Source organism: Salminus brasiliensis, chromosome 22 (assembly GCF_030463535.1).
Source record: "Salminus brasiliensis chromosome 22, fSalBra1.hap2, whole genome shotgun sequence".
Lineage (NCBI taxonomy): Eukaryota > Metazoa > Chordata > Actinopteri > Characiformes > Bryconidae > Salminus > Salminus brasiliensis.
Genome location: NC_132899.1, coordinates 6,339,186 through 6,366,888, shown reverse-complemented (window position 1 = coordinate 6,366,888; position 27,703 = coordinate 6,339,186). Strand labels below are relative to the sequence as shown.

General features: G+C 37.5%; 1 protein-coding gene across 1 annotated transcript in view; it reads left to right on the top strand.

Moving 5' to 3' along the window:
* The window catches only part of tcerg1l (transcription elongation regulator 1 like), a 161,744-nt gene extending 136,108 nt beyond the window's left edge, over positions 1 to 25,636 (top strand). Inside the window, exons 6-14 of the mRNA XM_072667953.1 lie at positions 229 to 354; positions 9,795 to 9,877; positions 12,854 to 12,942; positions 17,451 to 17,602; positions 20,230 to 20,311; positions 22,322 to 22,454; positions 22,804 to 22,893; positions 23,096 to 23,214; positions 25,317 to 25,636. Coding sequence (XP_072524054.1) covers positions 229 to 354; positions 9,795 to 9,877; positions 12,854 to 12,942; positions 17,451 to 17,602; positions 20,230 to 20,311; positions 22,322 to 22,454; positions 22,804 to 22,893; positions 23,096 to 23,214; positions 25,317 to 25,473 — 1,031 coding nt within the window. The 3' untranslated portion in view covers positions 25,474 to 25,636. The remainder of the gene's footprint in view (positions 1 to 228; positions 355 to 9,794; positions 9,878 to 12,853; positions 12,943 to 17,450; positions 17,603 to 20,229; positions 20,312 to 22,321; positions 22,455 to 22,803; positions 22,894 to 23,095; positions 23,215 to 25,316) is intronic.
* Positions 25,637 to 27,703: the final 2,067 nt, after the last annotated feature.

Below are 27,703 nucleotides of genomic sequence, written 5' to 3'. Positions count from 1 at the left end.
TCGTGCTTTCCCTGATTCAGCACAAGTGTGCTAATCAAATACTCTAAGGAGAGCAATCACCATACCTGTTGCTGTGCTACAGCTAATCCTCCATATCCTGACATATCTGCCAGTGTATCTCTCTCATGCACCGTCTTATCTTTTCTGTCTTTGTTGTTTGATGTTGTGACAGATCTTTCATGCAGACAGATTGTCTGAACCTATGCTTCTTCTTTCTCTGACTCACAGGGTCTCGGAGGGCCTGGGAGAGCCTGTTGAGTCCTGTCCTTCCAGCCAAGATCGCCAAGGTAACGTCTCTGTCTGCTCCGAGCATGACCCTTGTGACCGGAGACTGGAAAGATCAAGCAGCTCCAGGTGAGATCAGTCTCAAAGCTGAAGAACAAGTCAGGCCTTTTGCTGATGGTCACGTTCACATTTCATGAATGTTAGCAGCAGTTGTTCTTTTATATGAACAATTTTTTGCTTATTTTTTTACACCAATCTTACATATTTAATGCCAATATATTAATTAACACAAAAATCTAGTATAAATATCTAATATTTCTCATTCTGAGATCATTTAACATTTTCTTCTTTTATTTTAAGTAATTTTGTCTACTGAAAGTGTCCACTGGCACACTAATGTGTTTATTTAAGACACAAATGCTTTAAAAAAGGATGTAATTGCTTGCTAAGATGACATATCTTGCAGTGCTCTGTAACAGTAAGAGTGATGAGTAGCATTATTTATTTGTTTTCTATTTTGCCAGGAATGCATCAGTAGAGGAACTGCATCAGTCAGCAGTTATAATTCACACACAAGTGACTTTCAGCTTCAACTTCAAGAGCTTTAACAAAAATATTGCATGAACAGTTTGGTAATTAAGTCAGGTCTTTTGTTCACGTTCAAATTCATAAATGTTAGCAGGAGTTGTTCTTTTATAAGAATTTTTTTTTATACCAATCTGACATATTTATTGCCAATATATTAATTAACATGCTGTTTGGTTGCAACTTGACAACATTTGCAATCATTAACAAGGGTGTCATTTTCTACCAACACATTTAGAATAATGTGACATCTACAGCTGTGAATGTAAGTGAAGCAGCTTCAATCTGTTTACCCTTTGCCTCTTTATCTACTGCCTCTATGCCACAATTGAACAACAGCCGTGATTACATTACAGGAGGAAGTGGGAACTGTCCAATTTTAGCATAAATTACCTGAATGGTGTATCTTGAAGATGAGACCTCAGTGGTTTTATTCTTAATCAGTTATCTAAACACTGTAGCAGATGTTCATGAATACTTTGTTAGACTATATTCAAAACACTCCCATCAGTAGTTCTACCAGTGGAAAAATACCACAGCTATGGAATAAAAAGCTATAAACTATAGGACACTGCAACACATCCACCACACAAAGTGCATTAGTGGAAGTCTATTCTAGGAAATAAATTATTTTAGAATGTATTAATATTCTATTTGTATTTATATTCATATTAATAGCTTATTTATACAATAAGAGGTCCCCATTTTAACATTATGCTACCACGTATCAACCAGTAGATGCTTCACACTGAACAATTTGAATGAACTGTTCTCTAAAACATGAAACCTTTTAATCCAACTTTGATTCTGTAATTATCAAATGAAATCACAGCTTCCACATTGCCTACATAAATAACCACAACACATGAAACCCAACACAACCTCACACAACTATGTAAAAAGTAGAATTAGAATGAGCACACACTCCACCAATATTTACAGTTATTAGTGCTGGCAGTAGGTTTTGCCAGTCATAGCTCTTATGACCTCCAGCATGACTGGAAATGATTTCCAATTTTACTGCAAACATATATCTTAGAAAGTGTAAGCATCCAAAATCTAGTATAAATGTCTAATATTTCTCATTCCGAGATAGTTGTAAGAATAATATTAGATAATTTAACATTTTCTTCTTTTATTTTAAGTGTCTACTGAAAGTGTCCACTGGCACACTAGTGTGTTTATTTAAGACACAAATGCTTTAAAAAAGCGATGTAATTGCTAAGATGACGTATCTTGCAGTGCTCTGTAACAGTAAGAGTGATGAGTAGCATTATTTATTTGTTTTCTATTTTGCCAGGAATGCATCAGTAGAGGAACTGCACCAGTCAGCAGTTATAATTCACACATAAGTTACTTTCAGCTTCAACTTCAAGAGCTTTAACAAAAATATTGCATGAACAGTTTGGTAATTACAGCCATTATTTTACATAATCCTTTACAGGCTCAGATGCAATCATATAAGCATATAAGCAGTTTCAGGGTCAGGTGTGGCATGCTTTTACTTAAGAAATTAAGGAGATAAAAGGTACTAGTAAAGTTAACGGGAACAATATGTGGTCCAAAAAATGTCAATGCAAGTGAAGGAAGTCATGATTAGGCTGATAAAACATAGAAGACAGAGCATGAAATTTGAGAGTGACCAAATAAACAATCTGGATCATTTGTGAAATGAAGGAATGCATTGGCAAGCTCAGCAACACCCAGAATCCCTGGAAGACCACGGAAGATAACTCAAGTAGAGAATTGCAGATTTTTCTGAAATCTCTAAAGCGAAAAAAAGCGCTTTGCAACATCTATTCAGGCCAAGAACACTCTCAAGGAGGTAGGCATATCATTGTCAAAGTCTACAATCCAAAATTGCCTGCATGAATTTAAATACAGAGCGTTTACTACATTATGCAAACCACTGGTAACACTCATGAGCAGTTATGATTAGACAAATAGAACACATATTGGAAAGCTTGCTTAGCTATGGAACAAGAGTCTTTGGACACAAGAAGCCAAGATTAATTGATGGTATGGAGAAGAAAAAACAGAGTTCATGATTTAAAGCAGACCACATTGTCTGTCAAACATGGTGGAGGCACTGTTATGCAGTCAATGGTTAATGTGATGTTTCTTAAACCCCATAAATTAAAGCTCAAAGCCTGCACTACAATCATTGTTTTTAAATGTTTCAATCCATTGAGGTGATGACAAAATGACAGAATGACAAAAATATGGTCTCAGTGTACACTCTATTTATTTATTTTTGTATACACAGGCTCATAGAATATGATCCTTTATTTGGTAGGAAAACCACAACACCCTTTCAGTGTTATGTTGTCCCCCCCCCTCTATCTCTCTCTGTGTGTGTATCATTCTCTGTAGGTTTCAAGTCGGAATTAGATGCCAGCTTTGGGCATAAGACGAAATTAAACAGCAAGTGATTTGGACTTGATCCAGACAGTCGTTCGACTAAATATATGTTCCCTCTGTGTCCAAGAGATTTGTATGGGCCTTTTTGTGCTGTTTGTCAGCTTTCCATCAAAGCTGAACTCTATCCCTTGAACGCTAGGCCTATTTTTGATTATTAGAATTTTAAGACCAGTAATTATATAATTAACTATATAATCATTCATAACTGCTGTGCATTAGTCAGTAACTAATGAAATTGAAAAACCTTTGTGGTTTGAGGGTGAGGAATTTATATATGGGGCCATGGTTTCTGAGTTTAACCCTCTGGGGTCTACGAACTCATTCATTTGTTTCTGATGTTTCTAATAATATATTTTTGATAATACAGCATAGAGAGATGATTCAAACATTTCCTGAATCTGTAGAAACCAGCTTTTTGTACATCTTATTGTGAGATCATACATGACTCACTTCTGGAGTTATGAAGAAAGGTTGAGGAGCCCACCTTGCACTGGTGGTTTCATGTGTCCATCACCTGTCTCTCATCTATAATTTTGTGGAATCATGTGTCTGTCTATTTTTTTGTGTGAAACTGACCAATGGGCATTTAGAAACTTTTCTTCTGCCACTTATCATGTCTAACTGGTGGATTCGTGTGTCCATCATCTGCCTCTCATCTGTAATTGGTGAATTTGTGCATCTGTCCATGTTTTGTGTGAAACTGGCCACTCAGGACAGGATGTAGGACAGAAACTGTTTTGCTACATGGCATGACAGTCGAAAACATTCAAAGAGCAAATAAGAGCAAATTCATTCATTTTGATTATAGCTTTTACACAGTGAAGTAAAGAAATCTATGCACTTTTCAATCCATTTGTCAAAATCCATTAACATTGCATTAACAGACAATACTCAATAAACAATAGACAATAGACATTTATTACACTTTACTATACTATTGTACTTTATACACTATTTTATTCATACATGCCACAAGATTCTAATAAATCAATTCCAAAACAACCCGTCTACATGAGTAAAGGTATGTTTTCACAAAAGATTCAAAGTCAAGTCAAGTCAAGTCAAATTTATTTGTATAGCGCTTTTTACAACTGTTGTCGTCACAAAGCAGCTTTACATAATTAGTACTTAATAAAGAACAGAGACAGAGAAGAAAGAAGGAATAACATGAAGCGTCAAAGACCCCCGTGAGCAAGCCAACGGCGACAGTGGCAAGGAAAAACTCCCTCAGAGCTGGAGGAAGAAACCTTGGGAGGAACCAAGACTCACAAGGGGGACCCATCCTCCTCTGGCCAGACTGTTTTAAACATTAATGATGAAAATTACCAAAGCAGATACAACAGAAAGTTGATAGTGGTGATATTAATAGTGTCAGACAGGCACGAGTCCATCTAGGTTTCAGCACGGCCACCAAACAGGCAGCAGCGGCAGGCGGGTGAGCCATGGGTGGTGGCGGGTTGGGGGGGGACCCGCTGGCCAGACTGGTAGGTGGCAGCTGGTTAGATGCAAGTAGAGGGGACCTCAGCGGGCAATCTTCCTGCAGATCGGGCTGGGTGGCCATTTACTCGAAGAAGGTAAAGAGAGAAAAGTTAGTTCTAAGAGGAATTTTATGGAGTGCAGAGAATGTCGAGAATCAGCATCTGGGTATGTCTGACGACTCCGGCAGGTTTGATTATCACAGTATAATTAAAAGGAGAGAGCCAGAAGGTAACACGGACACGGGCGTACCCTGAGAACACCAGCATCTATCTGCTCCACCGTCAACAAACCTGAGTGATCGCGTGTAAGCAGCGAGACGACAGCTCCAGCATCTCAGTGTACATACAATTCCCTGGGTCCGCGAACCCCTGGACCTGCAGCCCTTATCTAAGAAACATTAATTACCAAAAGCTAAACTAAACATATGTTTTCAGCTTAGATTTAAACATTGAGACTGTGTCTGAGTCCCGAACATTATCTGGAAGGTTATTCCAGAGCTGGGGGGCTTTATAAGAAAAGGCTCTTCCCCCTGCTGAGGTTTTCTGAATTTTGGGAACGAGTAAGAGGCCAGCACCCTGAGATCTAAGTAGTCTTGATGGTTCGTAATATACTATAAGATCCTGCAGGTACTCAGGAGCGAGGCCATGTAGGGCTTTATATGTTAATAAAAGAATTTTGTTTTCGATACGGAATTTAACTGGGAGCCAATGAAGTGCTGATAGAACTGGACTGATATGGTCAAATTTTCTAGTTTTAGTAAGGACCCTGGCTGCAGCATTTTGCACCAGCTGAAGTTTATTGAGGTTCCTGCTGGAACAACCTGACAGTAATGCGTTACAATAATCTAGCCTTGAGGTAATACAAGCATGTACTAGCTTTTCTGCGTCTTGTAGTGATAAGGAGTTTCTTAGTTTGGAGATGTTCCTAAGCTGCATAAAGGCTGTTCTACTAATATTAGCTATATGTTGCTCAAATGATAAATCTGAGTCGAATGTGACGCCAAGATTTTTAGCTGCTAAACCAGGAATGATGGAAGAATCAGCCAAGTCTAACATTAAGTCTGATAGTTTATTTCTAGAGTCTTTTGGACCTAAAAGGAGAACTTCGGTTTTGTCACTGTTGAGGAGAAGGAAGTTATGTGACATCCAGAGTTTTATATCCTTTACACAGTCCTCCATTTTCTGTAATCTAAATTTATCGTCAGGTTTGGCTGATATATAGAGCTGTGTGTCATCTGCATAGAAATGGAAATTAACGCCATGTCTGCTTATAACTGAGCCCAGTGGTAACATGTATAATGTAAATAATAGTGGTCCTAAAATTGAGCCTTGCGGAACTCCATATCTTCCTTCTGCGTAGTTTGAAGATAAATCTTATATCTTTACAAACTGGAAGCGTCCCGTTAGATATGATTGGAACCATGATAGGGCTGTCCCTGTGATTCCAACCATTTTTCTAGTAATATAGAATGATCTATTGTATCAAAGGCTGCACTAAGGTCTAGTAGGACTAATAAAGATACATAGCCTTGATCAGAGGCAAGAAGGAGATCATTCGTAATCTTTACTAGGGCTGTCTCTGTGCTGTGATTGAGTCTAAATCCAGACTGGAATTTCTCATACATGTAATTTTTACTCAGGTATAAGCAGAGTTGTTGGGCCACAGCTTTTTCTAATATCTTAGATACAAAGAATTTCTAAAATCCAACTTTAATGTTTCAGGTTTAGGGTCACATTATTTATTCACCCAGTGCTGTACATTACATTGGGCCTTATTACAGCTGAGATTGTTCTGAACATTTTTATATTTTTAGTATTTAAAAAAAAAATAATAATAATTATATATATATATATATATATATATATATATATTAAAAAAATCACATTTTTAAAATGTGTTATGTTTGCATGCCTTTATTTTTATAAATGATACATAATAATAATAATAATAATAATAATAATAATAATAATGATGTATAAGTGCCTTTTTTTGTGTTCAAGTGAATTTTAAGAGAGGCAACAATCAATAAAATGCCCTTAGAGGGTTAAAGAGTTACATTGTGAGTAAATTGTCAAATGAATGAATACCTTCACAATGATCATGAAGCTTTGAACACATTTCTGGATGTTAATGTCTGAGCAAACATAGAGCACACACACACACACACACACACACACACACACATATATATTTGTTGAAACCTTGTATCTCAATTTATATCGGTCCATTCATTGTAAACTGTTCACAAAATATGTTTTCAAGAGTTGTGAGGTTTTGATATGACTCATTAAGTCATCTCCATTCTCTTACCTTAATAAAAAGTTATCCTAGTTCAAGGTTGTACCAAACAAGAAGTAGGATACTCTCTGTACTCTGAACTGCACTAGGCATTCAAAGTGTTGTTCTAACTAAGTTTGTGGAGTTTTCTTGCCACTGCTGCTGCAGTTATAAATCACCCTGCTGTTGTTGGCTTGTTTTGGGGCTCAGACTTTTTTTCAAAGAGCACTGTACTGAATTTCCATTCACACTTCAACAGCAATGGTTGAATGCCTCCTTCTCTGTCATCTCTGGACAGTCTTGTTGCTTTAGAGAAGGCCCACAGTCATCAGTGCCATACTCACTGCTCTGCACATCAATTGAAGCACAGCCTTTTTTGTTGTTGTTGTTTTTCTTCTTCCCCTTTGCCAGTGGAATCCGAGCATATTTGGGGGCATGTGCTTTTTTTTTTTTAGTTCAGTCTGAAAAGAGGCGAAAAGATCAAGTAGAGAGCACAGCATCTCAGACGCCCCCTTTGCATGGCGTATGTAGTTTCATGTGTCCTGCTGAAAGAATGCAAAATGCATAGAGCACAATAGATTATATGAATCCAAGATGAATGGGCCTCATTCACAACTGTTCTTAATATGACATTCATTCTTTAAACACACTTACACAGTTTTCATAAAAATTCTGACATTCACCAGTGGTTTCTTATTTAGGAAGTGTTCAGTTTATGAGGACGTTGGGATCCATTATTATTAGAGCAGAGCTGTAAACAGTTCTGTGGCTTAAAAACACTTCATGAATCTGACGTAGACTTTGTGTAAGGATTTATTAAGATTCTTAGGAAGATAATGGTGAACAAGGCCCAATGTCAGTGGTATACAGTTGCTGCACATCAATGTTTACAGCCTATCAGTCAATCATAGATCAATGTCTTACTGAATCAGAAACAATAAGGATTTAATTTGTAACACTCTAGTGAACTTCTACCTTCGCAGGGACCTCTAATTTGGTATCTCTAATATGAGCTATGTAAGCCTATATCATGGCTTTGGATCCCTAACAAAATCCCCATTTGGATTTGCATTTGTTAGGCATCCACAGTGCACTCCTAACAAAGGAGATTCTTAAAAGGGTCTTAGTGCAGTCTGCAGGAACAAAGGCAAAATAGCAATAGTAAGTCTAACAATAAATAAATCCCAAAAGCTGAGGAATTAGCTTTAGCAGTGGCACAGTGGTAAATCAACTAATCCATAACCACAGGTTTGAATATCTTCATACCCCAAGGAATAAGATTAAAGACCAGAGACCCGAAGTGCCCTTATATTCAGATTTGTCATTGTAGCTATGAATCAAAGTTGTGATGACAAGAACTAGGTAGAATCATCTCTGGAAAAGGGATATAATTAACAAAAAGAAACTTCTGCAATCTTCTTTTTGAAACAGTATATAAATAATAATAATAATAATAATAATACTACATATACTGGAGAGATTCTGGTAATACATTAGCATAGAGATAGATAATACTGACCTGCCAATATGCATTTTAATTAATCATTTTAATTTAATTTAATTTTTTTTCAAAATATTTTTAGATGTGTGTTGTATATCAAAATAGTTTACACTGCATTTTCAAGTTTTCATCATTATTCTCTTATCATTCATCAATCAAGTTAATTGACGGTACACTCTAAAAACTAAATGTGCTTCAAATAATTCTCTGAGTGATGCTCGAACCACTTTAAGTTCCATAAAGAATATCTCTGTAATAGAGATAAAAAACAACAACAACAACATTTAGATCTTTAACAGGTTTACATTTATTCCTGACATGGTTCTCAATAGAATCAGAAGAGTTTATTTAATGGCTTTGCTCAAAGAACAATTTGAAACCAGTACATTAGTAGAAAATGGCTTGATAAGGCTTAATTAAGGATACAATAATGTGCATGTAAAATGTTGTGGACAAGGCTATGAAGTATCACACATAAATGAGTGCTTTTCACCCTGGTTACACCTCAATAATATAGTGATAACTCAGTTAATTACATACTGACTTGTTAAGGCTTAATAAATATAATGTTTCCTTACAGTAAAATTTTATCAATGTTTTTGAATATCGTTTTACTGTACAGAAGATATTTAACATTACTTATCACATGGATTATTTCCCTGTCTGAGGTACTTTATGTAACCTAAAGTGGTTCTTCTATGGTATCCCTCAAGGAACCGAATAAAGCCATATCTAGTTGTTACATTGCTTAGAATCATTATTGGTGGTCATATGAATGCTCTATTACTTTAATTTATTTTTTTTAAGACATTAACATCTCTTGTGTAAAGTTCTTAATTAGACTTAAGTATACAGTGATGCTGTGTAAGAGGTTATGATGCCTCATACACAAATGTGTGCTGGAAAGTTCAGTAATTCAGCCTGGTTACAGCACAATAATTACAATCTACCGGCTTTTATAATGGCATTATAATCTTTTTGTTTATTTTAACATTGTTCAGTTTTCCTGTTCATAAATTCCATGTCTAAAGTCTGAAGATGACCATTTCAGTTCTGTGTTTGCGTTGTCTAGATTGTTTACAACTGAAGTTTTGATTGGTGGGCTAGTTGAATGCTTAAGTACTTTAATTAGCCTACTTGAAACCACTTTAAATTATATTGTCATTCACATGGACTGAAGTAGGGTTTAAAATGTAAGCTGTCTTTTGATTGCATGCTGATTGATCATGTAGGACTGATGAGATTTTAGCCTGCCGCAATTAAGCCAAGGCATTCTCCTGCCCACCCCACCCCCCTCCCCCTCTAGAAAAGAAGCTGGAAGTGAAGACGCCGTCCTGTGCAGGAGCTTTGGTGCTACGCTCTGATTCAACCCCTGAGGACAAAGTGGAGGTTTGTGATCATCAGTCACTTTCCCCGTCATTACTTCTGTCTGATCGTTACGTCCGTGTAACAAGCAACATCAACTTAATTGGCATAACTGTGTGCAGTTCATTTGAATTTCCAGCTCTGTGGTCTGATAGAAACTGATTCAAAGTGTCTTCCCCCTCCCATCCCCCCCACCCCAAAAAAAAAAAAAGTAGAAGTAGAAAGAGGTTAAGATTTAGGAGCCCAATTAAGACGACTCTGTTATTGTCTGGTTCGAGTGCAGTGTACCGCAATGTCCCCTACAGGCTGATGGTTTGAATAGGCCTTCCAGCCACATTAATTAGCTCAATTCCCCCAGAACACTAATTCATTTGGCCAGACACGCTGCGTATGGCTGCTGCTGCCCGAAAGTCTGAGTGTGGAGAATTGATAATCTGTGTCATTTGGTCAGGCAGGGGTTGCGTAATTGACTGCTATCTGCATGTCGTTGAGAGTCGAACACATCTAAAGCATTTATCGCACAATAATATCCACTCCACATTCCGTTATTAGCCTCCTAACCCTCACACAAGGAAAGTTAATTGAACTTCAGATTCATGTAGTTGATCAGCAGAGAAGGATAGCACTGTGGACATCGGTTATGAAACACATTTATGAAACACATTTGGGGATCAGAACCTTTCTAGGTGAGGAGAAACCACAGTGTTGACTGTCAACTCATTTACCTTCAGTTTACTGCTTTGTGGTGCTAATTTCGAGATGAGTATGAGCTGGATTTAACATTCCATTTCAATTGTCATTTACAATTGACAGAAATTACAGAAAACTTAATATTATAAAATATAATAATATAAAACTTAAAAACTCATAAATATGAAAACATGAAATGTGACTGTGAATGCATTTTAATCTCCAAAGAATAAATCACTGTATAATTGAATGTAATTATGCCACATATCTATGCATTGCATATGCATACATGAGGTTCATTACCTGTTTTGGAAGTCAATCGACCTGCTTAGTTATTGTTTTGAATGTATTAACTTCTTTAACTCCATTGCTGGTTCCATTACTCCATTACTCCAAACACACCCATTACTCACACTTATAACCTCAGGGAACCTCAGGGAACTGCTGGACCAAAAAACGATCTTGCCATCACCTTTGAGAACTCACTGGTCACTCCTTCTACAGAAGCTGGAAGCCTTGGTGTAGTCATGGATGATCAGTTATCGCTCTCAGATCATGTCGCAAACGTAACTCGGTCCTGCAGATTTCTCCCGTACAACATCCAGAGAATTCGACCCTTCCTCTCTAGAAAGTCGCCCAGGTGCTCGTTCAGTCTCTCGTCGCTTCCAGACTTGACTACTGCAACTCTCTTCTGGCTGGTCTCCCTCTACATACCATCAGGCCCCTGCAACTCATCCAGAATGCAGCGGCACGGGTCGTCTTCAACGTTCCTAAATTCAGCCATGTCACTCCACTGCTGCATTCTCTCCACTGGCTTCCTGTAGCTGCTGCCTGCATCAGATTTAAAACCCTGACGCTGGCCTACAAAGCTAAGAATGGACCAGCCCCTCCATACTTGATGGCATTGGTCAAAAGCCGATCCACACTTCAAATACGGCTCGGCTCGACCCACCATCCCTCAAAATCCATGGAAGACGAGCGTCCAGGCTTTTTTCTGTCCTGCATCAAAGTGGTGGAATGAGCTTCCCCTGGGTGTCCGAACGGCAGAGTCGCTTGATGTCTTCAAATGCAGACTGGTCACCTTATTGTCTTGTGTTTAGTAATGTCTAAAGCTTAGAGGTGTCTTTGAACTATTAGTCTATTCTAACTAGCTGAGGTTTTTCTTGGGCAAATAGCAAAGCACTTTTGTAAGTCGTTCTGGAGAAGAGCATCTACTAAATGCATTAAATGTAAATGTTAAATGTAATAGACGTTTGTACTAACACTTTTGGCCTAACACCCTGTGGACCATAGGCCGTTTAAGGGGTTAAGAGTGTAGAGTACTGGATAATAACGCTGCCTTCCCCCCTGGCAGACTAGGGTTTATAATTCCACGGCCAGGCAAGCCCACCACAGTACACCAGTAAGGGTCTTTGGGGAAGACTCCTGACAGTACATTCGCCTTCCAGCGGATTAGAGTGTCAACCAAGTGGCAAATGAGAGAAAAGATACAGAAGATGAAACTAAACAAACAGATACAAAAACTAATGCCACAGAAGAACCACTTTTGGTTCCCTAAAGAACAATGTTTGTGAAAGAGAGAGAACTTTTTGAAGATTTAAAGAGCCTATGCTGGGTGTAAAGTTCTTTAGAGTTTAGAGATTCGTCACACTCCTGCTTCTTTTACAGAAATGGATATTCTATGGTATCGCTCAAGCCTTTGTTTTTTTTTATAGTTTTTTTTATTTATTTGAAAAGAAATATGTCTTATAAATAATATGTAATATATAACATATATGGGTTACAGAGAAGATGAACAGTGCTGGAAATGTTGGACCTTTACTGTTTTAAAGGTTCTGTTCTCCTAAATACTGAATACTTTCATTTTTAGTTTTCCGTGTCAGCAGCCAAAAAATTCATTTTGGGCTGTGTTTGCATTATGGCAGTAGAGGATCGGTGGCAAGATAGGTATTCCATGTTATTCAGGGCAGCAGAAATGACATTTTCTCTGCTGGGTTGTTTTTTCTGAACCAGTTAATGGACAAGGAAATAAACAGTTAAGCGAAGGCACACAACTAGATACATTTAATACACACAGTGTGCATTTAATATGATTTTTTAGGACAAAATATGAACTAACTACGCCAATGCCTAGTACACAGTCAGAATCATCACCATAACGCTGTCACTATGCAGGCTCAGAATGTTTCTTTTACTGGCAACATGTGAGTGTAGCATTAAGATTCATACGTTTATTATTTGAATATTTCACCTGTGTGTGTGTGTGTGTGTGTGTGTGTGTGTGCGTGGGGGGGGGTGTTTAATACCTAGGAGGAGCAATTTAAGGTCAGCATGGACATCGACAGCTCACCCAAAGACAATCGTCCAGTCGCATCGACTCCTGTTCCAGGATCACCATGGTAACCAACCATTTATTAATTCAGTGTATTGCATAATCCTTTGATTGACAGTAAGCAGAGCAGAAAACTTTGTCATGCTTTAGAAAATCCACACCAATCACTGATTCTTTACTGGACCCCTGCAGTGCCGTTAACAGGAAATAGGGACTAAGCAGGTACAATCACATCCAGTTAGCCTCCCAGGCATTTTTAAAACATGGCAATTTATTTGCTTATTACTTTTTAATATTCATGGTTATATCAAGCATGAACTTCAGTATCATCATCATCAATAGCCTTAATTAATAGCCTCAATTAGATTGGCATCTTTAGAAACCATAAAATGGCATTTCAATTTTTTCATTTACAAATCTCTATACAACAGTACAAAACACGCACATATGATTCAGTCCTACACTGGGTACAGGGTGGAACAGGGTACAGCACCACCTCTGAGCATGAATCGCCCTGACGTTGCTCTCGGCAAAGTGACAGCTGCAGACATGAATGTCGGTTGGCAAAGCTTGCCTTAATAATAAGTAATAAATAAGAAAAGGCTCCCAGCTGAAGTATAGGCAGTATATTTGGATAATCGCTCTATCAGAGGTTAAAGAGAAAGTTGAGGTGATTAGAAATCCTTTTTTATTTTATTTAATTAGATTTGTGATGTACAGTTTTGTCACACTCAAGCAAAGTTAAGATTGTATACCAAGGATCCATCCAAGGAAAACAGAATTATCATGGAAAACACATCAAATATTAAAAAAAGGCACATGCACAAAGCCCTAAGTAACTAACAGATATCAATAACTCAACTAGAACACCAGGACCAGGATCACCTGCATCCATTTAGATCTTAGTGAGAGTTTAGAGATGTGGAAAGGGTCGATTGGGGCCTTTTTTTTCACTATCTTAACAAATAAAATGAGCAAATTTGCAATTAGCTTTAAATGAAGGACATAACTATGACCAAGACGGAGCTAGACGGAGAAGAAGGAGTGAGAATTCTGCTAGACGGAGTAGAATTAAATTATTTTATATTCATTTTCTGAGTGAAAGAATGAGGAAATTCAGGTCAGTCCAAAAGCTTTACTTACTTTTTCATCCTTTGCTGTTGTTCTGTATTCTCTAGAGCTCTCTACTGATGTCTAACAACCATATTGACTGAAAAAGTGTCGAACACTACTCCACAGCTAGTATTGATCAGTATTTATCATTTTATTTGAGCTTTTTTTGAGTTCAGAACAAGGCCAAAGTAGCACATAGGTACATATTTTGGTGGTGAATATACGGTATAGGGTGATTTATGTAAATGTTATCTATGTAATAAATCCTTCATTTTAAAATACTTCTGTATATAATAAAAAATTTATATATGTATATATATTTACATTTACGGCATTTAGCAGACGCTCTTATCCAGAGCGACTTACAAGGTTACTCATATTACAGAGGTGGGCCAATGTAGTGTTAGGAGTCTTGCCCAAGGACTCTTATTGGTGTAGCGCAGCATGGTCACCCAGACCGGGAATCGAACCCCAGTCTCCCACATGGTGTGGTAGCTCACTGGCAGGTAGTGGTGTTATCTGTTGCGCCACACCCACCATATATATATATATATATATATATATATATATATATATACACACATATACAGAAGCATTTCATACAGAAGTATTTTATAATGAAGTATTTATAACATAGATAACATTTACATAAATGGAGGAATCACCCTATACTGTGTTTATGTCACTCCTTGTAATACATACAGGTCATAAATTCATCATTTTAACTTATATCACGAGCTGTGCTTTTCTTGTTAGCATATTTGCATTGGCAAAGCACTGAAATACATTCGCAAAGCAAAAAAAGCAGCAGGCTCATAGCTCAGTGAATTCTTCCCGATCTCAGCCCTGCACAAGAACAATGCCGTTGTTATGCAAGCCCGCCATCTTTGCCTGGCAGAGCAGCACCAACACTGTTCCTTTCTCCCTCCACACACTGTGTTTTTTTTTTTTTTTTGTGCCACAGCGGGCGTAATGGTTTATCTCTGTCAGCTTTTGTTGACTCGTGGAGCTGCATTCACTCGAAAAGGGCTTTACAATAAACATGTTGTGGATGACAGTGGATCAGAGAGACTCTCACTTGAGCTGCCGTGTGTTTATCTAGTTCCTGCATTGCTCATATAGCACAAAGCCTCAAGGCAATTTAGGGTGCAGAGCATGCTTGGGTCGTGAGCCAGCTCCTTAAGCTGTTGTTTTGCAGGGACGTTTTAGGTGGCGAGATGGTTGAGGGTAAAAAAAAATAAAAAAATAAGTGGAATTCTCTTAACAAAGTTACAGGAAGGACAAATGGGGTATTGGTCCACCATCTGCCATCTGTTTGTGATATGAATAATGGCATATAAAGAAAGTGGGGGCTTTATTGAAAGATGGTTTAATATCTAAAAGCCGGCGTGCCTCCGTTTAGAAGGCTGCTCAGATCTGGTGATGTGAGTCAAAATGAAATGTCAGAATTTGTTTGTCATGCTTGGCTTGAAGTCAAATCATATTACTTTGTGGACTCCTGAGGAATACATGATTCCCCTATTGGCCAAGCAACATCTGAATCACAATAGAGGCATACTGGGTTCAGAATGACATGTGAATGCATTACTTTGACTATGAGGGATCGTAGGGGTGTCTCAAAGGAAATGTTTTAGATATATAGTCTCCAACCTTCTTACTGCTCACACCTGCACCATCTAGTCCAGAGGGCCTTTAACTCCTATAGGCCTAGATTCATTTCTAATATTGGAATATAACTGCATAACTCACTACACCTCTAGTTACATCATTACATTTACATTTAGGTTACATTCTGTAGCAACAGATGTAGGAATACACTTCTGACATACTTTGCTTTTAAAATAAATACCAAAGGTCTTTTTTAACATGCTGCTGGACTTACCCCTGGAGATTTTACGGGGGTTGTAGCTTTAAATTGTACCTGAAGTCAGCAAAAAGGAATATCCCCATAAGGAAGGTTAATGGTCACTGTTTTAGATTTTAAACCCAATCTATCAGTAGCATACTGTTCATCCGAGTTACATTGCAAGGATCCTGACATTATTCAGCCAATTTATACAAGTATTGTTTCCAAAAGGTTAAAGTATAATAGTTATAAGGCCACAAATGAGCAGGTTTAGAACTTTCTGTAGCTGTGATGAGCACACTAAATTGATAGGTCATTGTACTGCCTTTAAAAAGCATTATAAAGCCAGTAACTGATAAGAAAATGGCTTCTCAGAACTACTTTATAAAACAATAACTAGATGCTAGATGCAATAGAAACTTTACAGCTGATATGTAATGTTTGTATAATGCATCAATCTTTTGCGCAGCATTGTAGGTATTTATTATAATTGAATCAAACTTTTAAAGCCATATCAAGCCAGTGACTGTTAATTAACACATCAAGCCAGTAACTAATTAACTGACCTCCCATTACTGCTATATTCTGGAATAACTAGGGTTAATTTTCTGAGAACATTTATGAATTCAGACAATAATTATGGATGAATTGTGGATTATAATAATATGATTATACTATTATAATATAAAACATGATTATCATACTTATACATGCTTGTACAACTTAATGTCTTAAAGTAATAATCCCAGAAATTAAACATTTGTTAAGACATTATAAATGATCAAATTGAAAATATATTGCATCTTCAGTAATGTAATAGAGTAGACAGGAAAAATGTATAATGAATGATGAATAAATTATGTAATAATTATAAAGTACTGTAATAAAACCCTATGGTATAATATGATTTTATAAAAACACTATACATGAAACAAACTATAATGAAATGATATTTAGATACAATCAAAATATGAAAAATGATAAACATAATTTAATTATTTTTCCCCAGTAATGTACACTATAAAAGTGGTTAATTTACTTTACATATAAAAATAACTTCAGTTCAACTGGGTTTATTCAGCATGGTTCAAACTATTTTAAATTGTAAAAAGGTATTGTGATCAACTTGAAAACATAATAAAACCCAATAATGTAATAATGTGTCCATAAATGTTTAACATGAAGATCAAATAAAAATAAAGTAATATGATGATACACTATTGGTGAAATTGTATTATTACATTATTATGTTTTATTACATTTTTGATCAAGTGTTATTACCTTGTTTGTAAATTAATTGGGAAATTAGTACAATATGCAAACTTTAACTTTCAACACAATCAAACATCTTTTAAAATAGGTTCCTCTGCCTTGTACAGCATTAATGCTTTAGCCATGGCTAATAAAATCGGCCCAACCTTCATTCAAAAAGTCATATTTTTAATTCTACTGAGTGTGAGTGTTGAAGCATAACGTCCTTCTGCCAGTTTGCCCTCAGCAGTGTGTGGTTGGGTGTGTTTCCGCATGCACATCGGCCTCCCTTCTCTCTCAGGCTGCAGCAGGTGTGGATGTGTGTGATAAAGTGTGCGTCTACCTATCTCTCTTTGTATCTGCAGGTGTGTGGTTTGGACAGGAGATGACAGAGTGTTCTTCTTCAACCCCACCATGCAGCTGTCTGTGTGGGAGAAACCAGTGGACCTAAAAGACAGAGGAGACCTCAATAAAATCATCGAAGACCCTCCACATAAACGCAAAAAGGACTCTCTGGGTAAGGTTTCCTGTTTTGGCACTGTTACGGTACTTGTCTAAAGGCCTTCAGAAATTAGTATACTGTAGTTTTACTGAGATACGTTACTTGGCTTGGTATTCCAGAGCTTGTCAGCAGTGTATCAGACTCTATAAACTGTCACACACAATAAAATACACAGTAAAAATGTGGATGTTATTCATTGATAGACAAATTAGCTTGCTTCTCTGCAGAAACAAGCAAGGAAGCATGTGAATGTATCACTTGAGGGGGCTGTTAAGCACAATTGGTGCCAGGTTTTACCATCTAGTCACATTTCAGTTATCAGTTTGATGAACTTGAGCTATCAGGGTAATCCCTGCATAATCATAATGATGCTTATGCAACAGAACAATACCCAAAACTATTGACCTGGTGTTCTCATGGATTAGCTAATAAAGGCTAATCTGATGCGACTGCCTCCGCAAATATTGAATTAGTTTGGATCCCGTCTGAAAGTTATTACCCGGCTGACTAGATTTCCCTGAAGCTTGTTCATCTTTATTGATTTAGCTTTATTGCAGCCGTCAGACGATTAGCTATTGATGTTTGAGCTTTTCAAACAAAACAGGTGTAGTGAATTAGGCCCTGCTTCTTTTAGACAGAACCATATCCTTGCAAATGAATGAATGGTTTCGTACTTGATCTCAGTTCCCATAACATTCAGTTTAATCTGACTTATTTAACACCTCTGACAGTTGTGTTGATGCAGAGATTGTATTAATACTTCAATACAACATTTTTTTTTAAATAAAAAAAAATATTAAACAGTTGAGCTTTCCAAAATCACTATGATGCAAACTATTGTTCTGAATACTCTAATGATTAAGATTAGTGTAGCATTATAATTCAATGGCTTTTGGAACCAAGGCACAATAAATAATAGATCACTGATAGGAACTGTTGTTCATTTTAATCCTTTTTTTTTCAGTTATTTATGCTCTTTTAACATTAAATAGTACTGCTGGGAAATCCGTGAACCCTTACAATTTTCTGTATTTCTACACAAATTTGACATGAAATGTGATCAGATCTGCCTTTAGGTCTTTAAACTAGATAAAGTGAAGCCAATTAAACAACCGATGCAGTTTTTGCATTTATTTATTGGACAACATTACCCAACATTAAGAATCTTTGTCAGAACATCTATATGAACCGTTGCTTTTAATAACTGGTGTGACCTGCTTGAGGAACAATAACTTCATTCAATCATTTTTTTTCTAGTAACTGGTGATGAATCCTGCAATGGGTTGGAGGCATTTTGGACTATTGGTGCTTCAGCTCAGTGAGGATAGTTTGCTTTTAGGGATGAGGTCTTGACTTTGACATAGACTTTCTATTCAAAATCTTGCTGTAACCATGTCTTCATAGACTTACTTGTATGCTTAGGGTCATTGTCTTTCTGCATGACCCACTTTTAGAGTTACATTTCAGCTCACATACAGAGTTCCGTGCATTCTCCTGAAGAGAATTTTGCTGGCATAGTCCAGATCATCATCTCCATTAATATGACAAGCCGTCCTGGTCCCAAAACTGCCATTCCCATGCATAACAGTTTCCAGCTGTTAGGGGCTAGAAAAGTTTGTTCTCGGCTTCCACATTGACCTCACATATGGATGTCCACCGGGGTCAGTGATATGATTAAGCATGGACCCCAGCTGGGTTGTACACTGCATATGGGGCCTAGATGGGAGCCATGTGAGATTAATGTGAGCTGTAATGATGGGGCCCGTTAGGGAAGCCCAACTAGCCCAACATCTCTGGCTTATATGTCATCTTGAGCAAAATTAGGATAGGCAGGTGTTCATTCTGGACAGTAGTGGCTTCCTTCTTGCTATCCTGCCATTCAGACTGTTCTTGTTCTATCTTTGCCCTTGAGGTAGACTTAGGAACATTGACATTACTCAATGCAAGAGAGGCCTGTAACTGTTTTGATGTTACACTGAGATTCTGAGATTTCCCACATTATTTTTACTTTTCTCTTTTAACTTAACTTTTCAACTTAAACCCACTGTTACCGTTCGCCCCTCTACAAAGGTGCGACGTGGAATTGTGTTTGGCTGGGTTTATTTATACCGTGCCACACAGGTGGGTCTGGTCAGCGTCGATTACCACTAGGGATTCTGGGGCTTGGAGTTCTTTGCTCCAACCCCACCAGCTTTCATACTTTGCTGGCCGGGCCCCCTGCTGGTGGCTGACGGTACATGCTGCCTGCTCACATTGACTGCCTCACTGTAAATTAGTGGAAGTCAAACACTTTATTGCTTTTGTAAACCTTTCCAGTCTGATGAGAATGAATAGGTTCTCAGGAAGCTCCTCAAGATGTGGCATACCTTAAACCTGGAATAGTGAAGACCCAAGTTTATGTTCTGCTAAGTTAGCCTGATTGCCTTCCAAATGGTGTATTAAACATTTAATGTTTTTGTTTATTAATTTAAGGTTTGAAACAAAAAAAAGTAAAGTGTCCACAAACTTTCTAGTGGCTCTGTTGTCCACGTTTATACGGTTGTGCAGAGATTTACTTCAGAAAATCATAAATTGTGTAACTTCTTAAATGTCTATGAAAACACAAGAGATAATAATAAGATACTTGCTTGTTTTATCTGTAGAGGATGGCTCAAACTCTGCATCAACAGATGATGAGGATGACGATGATGAGGAAGACCACATCTCCAAATCCAAACGCAATAAGTATGTCCCTTATTATTCAATACTGACAGAAAAGTCTGTAGGGCTGAGTGTGGGCTAATTATGCCCTTCTCCAAACTAATTAGCTAAGATCAACTTTAAATTGGCATCTATGACAGAGTAAAATACATTATTTGTGGGATCATATCACAAATGCATTTTGCGGTGATTAAAATGACAGGGGATATTGCATTCCCTGTCATTACTTGACATTTTCCCTCATTTGACAACCAGCAATCAGATAATTTATTATTGCGACTCGATGAACAGAGTGTAAATGTGAGTGCAACTTATATGAGGCTAAAAAATTACATTTATTAAGTTGTGTTTTGTTTATTTCTCTATTTATTTTGGTATCCTAACATCACTTTGACATGATTGGACTTTGATGGTGTCAGCAGCAAGCAGCTAGCCTAGTAAAGCTAGCCAAAAGCTAGAATTTTATTCTCATTGGTCTGTGATCAGAGTCTTTGGGTCTGACTTTCACTGAGCCTTAAGGTTACTATCAAGTTGAATGACTCTTTTTATTAAACTAATTTAATAATAATTTAAAATAATTAATCTAAACATCTATAATATGTCCACAATATTGATCGTTCCAATTCCAGTATCCATCTCTATTCCATGTCCTTCGACTGGTCTATTGCTTCTGGTTGCTTCTAACAAGTAATGCATGCGCCACCTGCAACCTGCACTCAGTGAACCAAATCCTCCAGCCAGCTTCCTGAGATTCCAGTAGAAACAGTTGCTTTTTTGAAGTATGCTCCTGATGTGTATTTAGACACCAGAGCATGCAACAGGTCCCCAGAATTTGCATTCCAAGGAGATCTGGGAGATCTTATTTGCATTTTGTGTAAGTATTTATTTATTTCATTTTTGCGAACGGCTTATGTTCAATCTGTTATTTTTCCTGAAGTGAAGTCAAAGCTGGAGCCCAGGGACAGAGTAATTTCAATAAGCATTTCAACTAAATTCTTATTGAAGCTTAAATGTTGACTAACCATCTGTTAATCTGCAGACAGTACACACCAAATCCCTAGTGTTAAATGAACACCCGCTATGTTGAAGCAACACGTACAGCATCCATTTACATCCAGCTAGACCCAAATGTAAGAGTTAAGTCAGCAGCACTAGGAATTTTGTTTCTGTGGTGTGATCTTATAAAAGTGTAGTCTAGTAGGGCTGTACAGCTGTTACATGTTTTGGATTTGGTTAAACAAATATATCTGTGTAGCACTGCTGGGCACAAGTATGTGTTTGGAATGGATACAGGACACATGTATTTGTTTTTCCTTGATTCCCATTATGATTGAAGGAGCCAGTTGACTGTGTTGCAGAAAGTGACTTAATGATTAAAATGGGAAGCCATCTCGGTCCCAAAGCAGTTAAGCATCCCCAAACCATGATACCATGAATAAAGTCCTTATATTAAAATGCAGTGTTTGGTTTTTGCCAAACAGAACACTTTTCATTTAAACCAAAATGTCCTATTTTGCATTAATCTGTCCACTGTATTCTGGCTTATTAATGTGGTCTGAACAAAATTATGATGGACAGCAATATTCCTTTGAGAGAATAGTGGTTTCCTCCTTGATATCCTGCCATGAACATTCTTGTTCAGTGTTTATCCGTGGACTGAGTAACTTTTAATCTGCAGTCGGTACACACCAAATCCCTAGTGTTGAATTAACACACACTATCTAACAGCTGAAGTTTGGAACATCCACTGTATCATTTTTACTTGCTGAATAAAATGGCAGGCCATCCTGGTCCCAAGGCAGCAAAGCAGTCTCAAACCATGAAACCACCACCCCCATGTTTAACAGTTGACACAGCCATGTCTTTCTCCCTGCTGCCCTGACATGCACTGCATTCGTGTTCAATGTTCGACCAGGGAAAGAGCAATTTGCCACAAGGTTGAAGTAACAGTTAAAGTTTGGAATACCCACAGGATTGTTTTTAGGACATGTTGATGATGATGTTGAACACATATCTTTCGTTCTTCTTATTAAGATTGGAGGAACCAACGGATTATGTTGCAGCAAGTGATCAGAACAACGCAGAGCGATGCAGAACTCCTAATCAGATGGTCCTACCTCTCGAGCTACGAATCACACACTTCAGAGATATGCTCCTGGAAAGAGGGGTGAGCAGCCTAAGAGCGCTAGTATTTTTACACAGTAAGACCAACACAATTACATGAACTCCAACAGAGCTAGAGGAGAGAATTCAGCTCTGTTGAGTTGTTTCAGTGTTAAAATGAAGGTCACTGCCACCATTCTTTGGAGACTTGAATACGTGCTGAGAGAAAGCACTCAATTCAAATAATCTCCTTGAGGTGAAGAGGATCCTCTTATCTAATTCCTCTCACCATGCTGTTTATTTGACTTGAACCACAGTAAACAGATTTTAGCTGACACTTGGGTGTATGATATTATTGCCTTTGTTATTGCTTGTGTATATGAATTTTTTTTTTCTCTTCTGCTCATCGTCAGGTGTCCGCTTTCTCTACGTGGGAAAAAGAATTACACAAAATCGTATTTGATCCGCGATACCTCCTGCTGGGTCCAGAGGAACGTAAACAGGTAGGACCCTCTAGGAGCTCTTACCCTCACCTTGGCCTTTCTTAACCAAACCTCAGAGTCCCTGCACGCAGCTCGACCTCAATTTGACACCCCCAGGCTCAAAGTGATGTTACTCAGAGTGACCTTGTTACCGAGCTTTGCTACCCATCCATTTCTCGACGCCTCCAAGTGATGTGACTTCTGTCTCCCTGCTTCTCCGCAGATTTTTGATCAGTTCGTCAAAGCCAGGATAAAAGAAGAGTACAAGGAGAGAAAGAGCAAACTGCAGCACGGCAAGGAAGAGTTCCGGAAACTGCTGGAGGAGTCAAAAATCACATCCAAGTATGTTCCTGTTCACCATGCTTTACCTAGTGGCATCCAACAAAGTCCTTATTTCCATGCCTCACTTGCTGTATTAATAAAACATCTCCCAGAAAGAAGGCATATTGGCCCCACACGCATGACCCGAGACTTATTTCTTCACATATCGCGTTAATAATTGATGTGATCTGTGGTGCAGGTCTAAGCTTCTTTGAGTTTGTATGTTTGATGATAACCTTGTTTCCTTTGTGAGTTCCCTGAAGGAGTCAATTCAAACAGTGATGAAAGTGGTACAGCCGCTGCTGGGATTAGGACGCCGTTTGAAGTTTTCCTTTTTGCACGCTGAACAAAGTTCCTGCTGCTGCTTTCACAATGCACTTTCTTGTGTTTCATTCATAGTAATGACACATTTATATTTACATGCTGCAGCTAATTTGAGATTTGGCCAAATGAAACATATATGAGAATGAATGTGGACTAATTTCCACTAAACAGACGGAATATGTCTCTGCGATGTTGAGCTAATGACTGGAAAGTAATACAAGACACAAGAGAGAGGGAGGCTGGCGGAGAGATACCTCCTGAAATCCTAGACTACATTTTCTTTTCAGTGGAGAATCTTAATTCAGAATGCACTGTAGGACAACTTCATGCCATTTTATCCAGAGTAACTTACAGTCATGTTGCACAGGTAGGTGCTAGGAGTCTTGCCCAAGGACTCTTATTAATGTAGTGTGTTGTTTCTATTGTCACCATTGTTATTGCCAAGCATTGGAAAAAGAAGTCTAAAGCCATTCTGCACTGGGTCATGGAGCAGTAGAGCACTATTGAATACGTTTGAGAGAAGTTAGAATCCTATGTAAGATCCAGGACTGATCATCTATTATAAGTACCTGAGCTCACAAATATTTTTATGGCTGAATGCAATCAATACAATAGTCACAGTATTGGTCCAACCAACATCTAGAATAATGCCTTTCCAGAAGTAAAGAGACAATCTCGCTTGTCTCAAGATGTTTTTTTTTCTTTTTTCAATAAATACTTAATGAAAAAATCAGATAAAATTTTCCAAAAATCTTATTCTTTTTATAACTTTCCTGAATACCTAAGAAAAAAAAAATTCTAAGATCTTTTGATGTTTTAAAAAATAAATGTAACCTTTTTTTTCTTAATGTTAGTCTCTCTCTTGTCTTAGAGTGTAAATGTTCAGAAGTTCAACCATCAGCTATCAATTTAAGTAGCTGAATTACTAGAATTGATGTCTAATTATGGGTCTTATTCACCAACCTGTCATAAGAAAAAATTTCCTCTGAAATTCACCAATATTTTCTTATTTGAGATTTGTTCAGTTTAAATGGATGATGGGATCCTTAGTAATTAAGACTTTGTTGAGGGAATATTTGAGAATGTTGTTTTTGAGAATTGCATTGCATAAGAACATTCTTATGAACATTTTAGTTTTTATATTAAGAATTTTCTTAGGAAGGCGTTTGTGAATCTGGTCCGAGGGGGGCAACAAGCCTTTGGGTATATAATAGTAATGGATTGGACTATATATTACTACTGTGCTTCTGAAATTTTCACATTGTGCACAAATTTTGTACATACATTTTTTTATACATACATTTTTGGGGGCAGAATCCATCCTATGTCTGCCTGAAATTCGGAGCGAAAGGCTTAGTACATCTTGTCCTCACTCTTCAAACACACAAACATGACAAAGCATGACTTTTGAGTCAGCTCTGTACGCAGTCAGTTAAGCTTCTGATTGGACACAGTGGCACGGGGCTGGCAGAGTAAGCACAGATGGAATTGCTGGTGGTGTCAGGTTGCTGATAGTTGCCTTGTAGTCATTTCCTAGAGTATTAAGAATGAAGATGGAGCTGAGCTCATCTGACTTGGTTATATACTACTCCCACACCTCTCACTAAATCTCTCCTCAGATTGAACCACAAAAGCAACAATAACCAAACCTGCATTAAAGCACAACAGCGGCATAGACAGATGTGGGATGCATTCATAGATGAACAACAGAGTATCTTCTTACTGGTGAAAAGAAAAATTGGATGGCTCCAGTGGTCTGTAAGAACATGCATGATTTATTTCCCCACTTTGTCTCGTAGGTCAACTTTCAAAGAGTTCTCGGAGAAGTACAGCAGAGACCCACGCTTCAAACAGGTCCCAAAGCAGAAAGACCAGGAACTCCTGTTCTCGCAGTTTGTCAGCGGCCTGAAGAAGCGTGATAAAGAAAATCGAATGAGGCTGAGGAAGATGAGATGAAGACTTGCCAGGCTGTGAATATACTGTTCTCCTTTTTTGCAGAATGACAGGATCACCTAACAGTATGTCCTCTACTCAAACTGCACAATGACACAATCTGTCCATTGCATCTGACTGAGGAAATGATGGGGGGGGGGGGGGGACCTCACACCATCCACAGTTCATGTTTCAATTCCGGATTTTTGGATAAAAATAAACAAACTGGTGATAATAAAAGAAGCAGAGTCAGTCTGGTCTGACTCTAGAGGTGGTTCAACTCTAAGAACTGAACCTGTTTCATATTGAAGCTCTTACAATTCAGTGTTGCAAGATGTCACTATAAGGAAAACAAAAAAAATCAACTGTATTTGAATTATTATGTAAACTGTACTGTTTGAAGCCATTCGACCTGAGCACACAGGTATAAACTGATTTTTAAAGGTTGTAAATATATGTTGATAAACTGGCACTGTAATGAAAATGATTTTGTGGAAGTGCAATCCGTGTGTGGAATGTTGCAGCGAGATATAAGATTCTCCACAGCATCTGTGAGAATCACCAACTGTTGTGTTTTTGGTGGGTTTTTAAAATGTTGTCCAAAAAAAAAAAATCACTGTGGTTAAAATTGTTATGGTATTGTAGGATTATGATGATAAGTTTGACATCTTTTTAGCACAAGTGTTCATGAATTTGTCTTATAAGTCAGATTGAAGGAGGATGGTTTAATTTCTTTGCACATTGTGATATAATTTGTCAGTACCATTTATTTATAATATTTTTTTTGTTTATTTGTTAGTTGTTAATTTCATTAACTGATTAGAAAGATTTTATCTGTCTAGCTTTGTCAGTGTCATTTATTATTATTATTTTTTTTAACTGGCTTTTTGCTTTTATTTTGGTTGAGTAATGTTTTGCTTCATACAAAAATAAAGCATTATTGTTAAAAAATGAGATTGCTTTAATTATATATATATATATATATATAATTATAATATAAAACCTCACAGTAACAAAAATCAGCTGTAAAATGCTTAATTTCGTGTCCTAAAGTCTCATTGAGGCTTTTTCTTTTTATTCCAGCTTTCAGTATCCACTCCACAGCTTTTATAGCTCTCATATGCAAATAGAGAGAGAGAGAGAGAGAGAGCGCGCTTTAATTAGAAGAAGTTGAACCTGATGAAAAGGGAAGATTTTTCCTTTTTTCTGCTTTTCCTACATATTTGTTTATTAGTTTTAATACAAACATTTTCCATTCAAGATCCCATGGGATGGAAAACTGGATTGCCTTTGCAGTTCTGAAATAAAAGAGTTGTAATCATGGAATCATCATGTAATGGAATTTCATACATAGAAAAATGGAAACTGAACTGCAGAATCATCCCTGATGAGCACAATCGATTGTGATGAGCACATTGGCATTAGACCGTCCTTTCACTTTTAATTCTTACATACTAGAGTGTTATTGCAGCATAAGATTTGAGAAAAAAACAATTAAACATTTTTTTCTTTCCCTTTTTTCTGATCATCAAGAAGAAAGCAAATCCTGGCAGCCTTCCAACCGAAACAGACAGCAGAAAGCATGGTGGACGTTCATTTTGCTGAGCATCATTGAACATTCCAGTCTGAACTTGACCTTTACCTCTGTACATTTCAACCCAGACTGGACATGGCCCACTTGTAACCATAGTGTGCTTCATTTCTCCAGGGGAGAGGTCAGTGGACTTTCTAAAAGCAAACTTCAAAATAATTCAGTGCTTATGTTTTTGTAAAGAGGTGGTTCCAACCAAGGAGATTGCAGACCTACCTCCTGAGTGGCATAACTCTCAAAGCCTTAGCCCTATCATCCAGAGATCACCAGTTTGATCCCTGGTGATTCTATAGTCACCTCTGAGCATCAGAGGGCACAATTGTCCTTGCTCTCTCTGGATGGATATGATGACCCTTTACATTTCCTCACCACTCTGATGATAGCCAGGGCATCTGTAAGCTGATGTAAAAAAAAAATGGCAGTTAGATTTCTATCTTGGTTAAAATAAAAACACAGTTGAATTATTGTGAGTAAGGTGAATTTGCTGAGTAGCAGTACAAGTTAAAAGGCAAAGCAAAATGGTAAAAAATCTTAATTTTATGGAAAATACATCTCCGTATTCTCAGTAAATTAACAATTTATCAGTTGTTCTAGGTATTATTTCAATAATTACAAATGACATTATTTCTTATTTTATATTATTATATTCATTATTATCATATT